Source organism: Vanessa atalanta, chromosome 1 (assembly GCF_905147765.1).
Source record: "Vanessa atalanta chromosome 1, ilVanAtal1.2, whole genome shotgun sequence".
Lineage (NCBI taxonomy): Eukaryota > Metazoa > Arthropoda > Insecta > Lepidoptera > Nymphalidae > Vanessa > Vanessa atalanta.
This window is the reverse complement of record NC_061871.1, coordinates 6,162,821-6,169,687: the sequence shown is the minus strand read 5'-3', so window position 1 is coordinate 6,169,687 and position 6,867 is coordinate 6,162,821. Positions and strand designations below refer to the sequence as shown.

The 6,867-nt window shown below is 32.2% G+C and overlaps 1 protein-coding gene across 1 annotated transcript; it reads right to left on the bottom strand.

The window, feature by feature from the left end:
- Positions 1 to 1,857: 1,857 nt before the first annotated feature.
- LOC125066553 (succinate dehydrogenase [ubiquinone] cytochrome b small subunit, mitochondrial-like) lies at positions 1,858 to 3,799 on the bottom strand. Its single transcript, XM_047674677.1, has 4 exons — positions 3,728 to 3,799; positions 2,923 to 3,047; positions 2,231 to 2,415; positions 1,858 to 2,073 (listed from the first exon to the last, which is right to left on the bottom strand). Exons 1-4 carry the CDS (start codon positions 3,756 to 3,758, stop codon positions 1,863 to 1,865), a joined length of 552 nt encoding a protein of 183 aa, XP_047530633.1. The 5' UTR covers positions 3,759 to 3,799; the 3' UTR covers positions 1,858 to 1,862.
- Positions 3,800 to 6,867: the final 3,068 nt, after the last annotated feature.

Here is a 6,867-nt window from a genome sequence, read left to right as displayed (position 1 = left end):
TACTCTCTATATTACTATTTCTTGGTACACCTGCAAATACCCAAAACATTTACTGACTATTTGCAATAACGATCGCCAATAAATACAAAATACCCATCGATTATATAACATTTTTTTGATAACATATAATTGTTTTGCGAGTACTATAACATAGCTCATATTGTACAAACTTCAAACGACCTCGGCTGGTCGTTTCCATAGAAGAATCAGGTGACTTATGTATTTTTTAGAAAATGTTTAAGTTATATTGACGTCAACAAAAAGGTCTGAAGTGACCCAGCATTAAAGTCAGCTTATGACAGAGCGTGATAGATTGCCAACGGCCTGCGGCGCTCGCTTATTTTTTATTAAATGCCAGGCATCCGGCTTCAATTGTGGTAACACATTTTCATACAATATTTTCCGCTTAATGTTTATTTTAACAGCCCTAGGGACGAGATACTATACAAAAGCAGACTAATATCTCGTAACCATGGATAGTATCATTGTCTTCGAGGCGTTACTCAAAAAGCAATAAAAAACCCTCGAAGTCATGTGCGAGTAAGAATTTAAAAACTCGTTAGTCCTAACTCAAATACGATTATTTGCTAATGGTATAAAAATCCTTTAAATATTGGAACCAAAATCGAAAATGAAGGGACCTGTCATCAAAAATAGGATTGATTATTGAAATTTCAAGACGAATTTAATAATTACAATGATTATTTTCATTACGATATTATTCATCCGTTTCGACGATGTAGTCAAGTTGAAACTTTCTGTAATGTATACCAGTAATAAATTGACTCTGGTCGTAGTTTCTCTTAAGCAAAGTAGCCGACTTAAATCAACATTTGTAAATATCTCTCAGTACTTAATGTAACTTAAGTTAAATTAATTCCCTCATCCTCTCTGTACTAGTCATTTGTACTATTATTTAGAATTTCTTACTGTAAGGTAAATAATATATAGGTACGTCATACGAACATATTTTTATGATAATAATGTTGTTGTGATAAAAAAAAAAATTACTTATTAATATTTTGTGTTGCATGTTTTAGTTGAACATTTTCTGGTTCTGTATTAAACAATTCAAATCCTCTTTAGAATGCCTTTTCACTTTTAGATCAAATCGTATAAATTGCTCGCGTAAATTCGTTTCATAAAAAATATAAAACATAATTGGGGACGAACAAAAAACCAATTTATAGATTTCTGTGACACGAATTCATTTTCTTTTAAATTTCCGTTTCGCTCCTGACGATATTGGAGTTATATTTTTTCAATTCATTTCGAATTATTAAAATTTCCGCACACAGTGAACGTTAACCGTTCGCGATAAACTTTTTTGATATTACTCAGCACCCGGTGCACGTAAATCTGCCCTTACAGTGGTCTCGGTAACTTTTTCAATTTAACAGGTAAGGATAAATCGTTCATTCTTTTTATTTGAACATAGAACTGATATAAACTCTCTCGAAGTTTAGGCGAAGCGGTCTATTGTTTGTTCGTATTAACTTTGAAAATCTTTTGCTACGGAAGGTACGGCACGAAGATATATGAATTGCTCCCTTAGTGGCTTATGACACCTCTAAAACTTCGATGGATACTTGAAATTAGATACATTAATCATTTCAGATTTATTATCCCTTACGAGTTTACCTACTTGTGCTAAATAAATTCTTCGTTTCCATATAAATTTCACGCTCCGATACTTTCTGAAAAGTTACTTCGAACGATGTTACGTTTGCTTATAAATAATCGACTATTAATAATAAACGTTTTACTGACTTCAATAAAATAAACAATAAATTATTTGTTAAACAAAAACATATCAATTTAACATAAATAAAAACTTCTATACAAATTAATCTTGGTTTTATCTAACGACGCTTGAACGAGTCTTTCGGCTTTCTCATATTTCTCCAAATCCTCCAAAACGCTCTGCATAAGCCGATATCATTAAAAATGAGATAAAAAAGACCTCCTAACATTAACACTGTCATCGCATATACGAATCCGATAGCAATTTTCGGGATTAAGGGTCCAAATAACAGGACCCGTACATATTCCACCATAACTGCTTCCATCCCCCTGCAATAGGCATAAAACTGCGTAAAAATATATGAAAGAAACACAAATTGTCTCAACAAAAGTAAGTACAACAAAAATAGTAAAATTAATAATTATTACTCAAAGTTAGCTCTATTCTATGTAAACTTTTTAAATATTTATGAATATATATTATTACCAAAAAGTATGGGCCGTTATAAGAATAGCTAGTAGTGAGTCAAAGAGTCTATTCGGAATTAGCAGTCCGAATGGTATTAGCGCGACTAATATAGCTGATGTTCCCTTCTCTATGACCCAAAGCCGGGCATGATCGTGAGGCTTTTCTTCCTGAAGTTTCATCTTAGTTGTATTGAACGATCGAATCTAAAAATATATTAGTTTTGTAATAATTTAATTCATACAAATACATTCTACGACATTTGATTAGTTTGAGAATGGATAAAAGAAAACACATTGATTTTTTCCTTATTTACTGTCACAAATAAATAATTGAAGAAAAAAATTAATTAGTAAACAATAAAATGACAATTTAGAATACTTTCATAGTAATTTTATGGAGTACATAATTATTTTTTAAGTCGTAAGATGCTTTATTTGCTAGTCAATCGACCTCTCTCGGCCTCGATCGTCTAGTTCGATATTCTTGTTTAGGTTAATCCATCATATTTTTTGAACGACATGATAGGTATCGATTGAATACAACAAATTGGCATAGCCAAATATCTATGCCCGATCCAGGTGTAGAAGTGCTTTACGAAACCGCAGAATATTGTTATCGCATACCATACATTTACACCATAAATTCACGTGAAACAGTCCATAGTTAAACAGTACGTACAATACCTACATATAAATGAAAATAATACTCACAGAATTTGAAGATAACAACGTTGACGGAGTAGTTGCATTTTTAATGACTGGAATACAAGAAAAGAAACCAGTTCTCTTCGGTCCTAATCCTATTATTTGCTTTCGTATAACTGCACTTAACAATGCTGCAAAGATTTGTTAAGCTAAAAGGTATGTAAGAATTTAGGAGCTCAAGTTAATAATAATATAACATAACTTTATGAAAAGCGCTTCGAGTGGGCGTTGTTGATCTTAATACCTACGCCATATAATCGTAAAACAGTGTACATAATGTTTGCTCGTAAACTTTAAAAGCGTCACTTCTAAATAATAAATTATTCATTCTATTTGTATGACTTGAAAACATTAATTGTAGGTATATGGCAAAGCTGTTATCATTTTACTTATTTTTATAAAATACTTTAAAATGTCATTGTATATTATGTATAATTTTATTGAGATTTAGGTACTACTAGTATGATACTAACAAAACTAAAATTTGGTACTAAATTTAATTCTTTTTTGTTGCATCTATTTGCTGTGTTAAGAAAACTCTGTGATGCAGAAAACACTGAGGTCAAAATTGGTAAAGTCCGCAACAATTTAAGGCATAGTGAAAATAGACAAGATTCCAGAACCAACCTAGGTCGCATTGTGGGGACCGTAGCGACCTAATTAATTGCAAGTCTTAGTGAGGTCAGTCACATTTCTTGTGAAACAGAGGCCAACCGTGAACCGACGGACCTCAGAAACCACTATATATTTCTCAGAAGATTTGTTAAATATAATTTTCTATAAAGAGGAGCATAAAGAACAAAAATATTACCAGATCTCTTTACGCACGTCGAAAAAAGCATGATGATATTTTAAAATGCAACGTTGATACTGTTTCGTTGAACACGAGCTTATTCCGTCCTGTCAAAAATGTCAGGATTAAAAAAGTAACTGACGATGTCGAAGGTTTAATATTAATATCTTTTAAAAAATATTAATGCTTATTCTACTTTTAACACATTTCATTATAATATTCGACTGAGAGCAATTTCTTTTAATGTATTGACTTACAATACAGCAATATTTCATTTTATGTCAAATATCATATGTCGTTTAACGAAATGAGAGTGTCTAGTGAGTACTATTCAAGAGTTCGAATCCCGGTCAAATACCACTGAGTATTTATATGCTTAAATTTATCTCACGCTCGTCAGTAAAAGAAAACATCGTGCACGTGTAAGATGATACTCTTCTTTATATCCAGCAACCGACGGCATATACGTGTGGGTCTCGCCCGACAGAAGTAATAACTTAAACTATCCGAAATATGGGTAGCGCTGTGGGTTATAGTGAGAAAGGAGGAGCCTGCCTACTTGCCACCATATGGACGCCAGACGGACTGGCGCCGTAACGCGTTACGTAACGGAGTGGTTTACCCTTTTATTATCTTGATACATTGTTCAAGTTTGTAAATATTGCTTATCGTATGCAATACTAATACTATATCTGTTTTGTTCCTTCGGGTCGTAGCAAGAAGTTATGTGGAATATACCCTGTTCAACCAGTTATTAAGGTAATGGATTGAAATTATGGGTTTGGTACAACGAAGATTGAACAAACAAATAAATATATCTAGGCATTATTACGATAAACATGTATTTAAGTAGAATACGTTTACTTAATTATTAACAAAAGTTATAATAACATATTTAATTTTTACACATTATACTTCAAGGTTTATCAAAGGAACTTTTATTTGAGATAATGATAAAATATATGCATTCAATAAATCAAAAAGTACAGCTCTATAAAGTAACCATACACCAGAATGATGAATAATGAATGTTGAAAAATAAAAAGAGACGATAAAGTTTCAAGAAAGTTCCTTCAGGTAAATACTAATTTTATTTTTGATTTATTATTATTCTTACGTCCTACGACGCGGACCTTTCATCAGATGACAAGTCTTCAGCGAAATTTATTAAAATCTACAACACAGGGATTCGGTACCACAAACAAGATTTCAACATTTTATTTATACATTTCAAAACTATAACGATGTGTATAGATTATATATATAGTATAGTATATTAATGTATATACTCAAATATAATACACACACTGTTTACAAATCGCCAATAAATAAGACAATCTTTATTAAACACGCAATATTAAATATCACATTTCCGCAATCGCTAGTTCCATCTGTCAGAAAGTGAATAACTCTTCGAAACGTAGCAGACGTTTAAAAAGGTTAAATCATGTATCTAACTCAAATGACATCTTTCAAATCAGTATGGCACCTCTTACTAGTTAGTTCAAGCTATCTAGCTGTAAAATATTTGCAAAGCTTCACACAATACAGATGTATCAGTTGCAAGCTTACGTAGAAAATGGATAAAAAATATGATGTGTGCCTACTTTCTGTAAGGAAATTATTGATCCATATAACTCTATATTTTATTATGATTACGTGTTCAACGTCTATGTAGGCTTATTGCTTATGATGGCCCGCACGATGTATTCCAAAATCTCGCTAAGCCGCTGTAGCGCTCGCTACGTATCTTGAGCACGCGTTACGCATTCTAAGCGTACGTTAGTCCGCTTTACACAATACTAGACATACCGTGGCCTTTGATGGACAGTGTTGCGGTGAAATCCTTTGAACTTCGAATATCCGATAACATCATACATAAAATTGCGTTACTCTTGCTTTATGAATGGGAAAATTTGATTTTATTCAAACTGTATTGCAACAAATTATTGTCAACTCAACGATTGGTAAAATAAAAATTTAACATTTAAATAATATGGTGATAATGAAGACAATGAATACAAAGTCCAAATAATGTTGAATTTAATCTTTCATGCAAACAATAAAATTCTATAAGTGTCTTATTTTTTTAGTATAAATAGGTAGGCAGACTGACAAATGAACCATCCGTTAGTAAGTTCGTACCACCGCCCATAGACATTCGGGCTGTAAGAATTATTAACCATCTATAACATAGTCAATGCTCAACCGACCTTGGGAACTAAGATGTTATATACCGAGTCTCCGTAGTTATTCGCCCACTCACCTTTCAAATTGAAAAACAACAACACTTCGTTGGTACGCGGTAAAATTTGTGATGTGTTATCAGCGTTTCAGGAGTTGGTCGTCAGGCGTTAAACATAAAAAGTAGCCTATAAGGGAGGATCCCTTGGAGTTCAGACCTCATACCAAATTTCATCAAAGGCGATATAGCGGTTTAACCGTGAAAGAGCAACAGTTCGATGGGAAGAATTACTTTCGAAATTATAATATTTGTATAGATTCCTTATAATTGATTGAAAATGAGTCTTTATGTAAACGTCTCCGCGTGAGTCATAACAACTTGACAGTTGACATTTATTGTTATAAGCTTAACGTCTGCAATACTATTTACGTCAGTTTGAAATATTCGTTGCCTCCTTATATATCGTTAAAACTGCAATCGAATTCGCCTTTGGAACAATATATGCAAATTGTGCTATTTTTTAAATCTTTGAGATTAATGTAACAAAGGAGGTATATGTTTGCTTTTAACTCCTGCGAAATGTCTCCGGTCGTTGCTATTACGACCTCATATATTATATAATACACTTTGAAGAAGTGATGAAATTCTTTGATGGGCTACACATTTGACCGGTACCCACGAGAGACACTGGATTTTATGTGGTTTTTGTTATAGATATACTTAACTAAAGTAACTAGATTAAAATCTTACGATTAAATACATTTAAATAATAACGTCACATCGATGTATGTATGTATGTAGTTTTAATCATCATAGTTTTGTAAATATTAAAAATATGATGATATATAAATAAACCAATGTAGAAATCTCGGTATTGTCACGAAAAAAAAAAGGATTTTTTGAGTCATATCACTTTGAGAATTGACTATGGTCAATTTTCACATTTTGTAATTCTGTTGGTGAACTGCCAAAG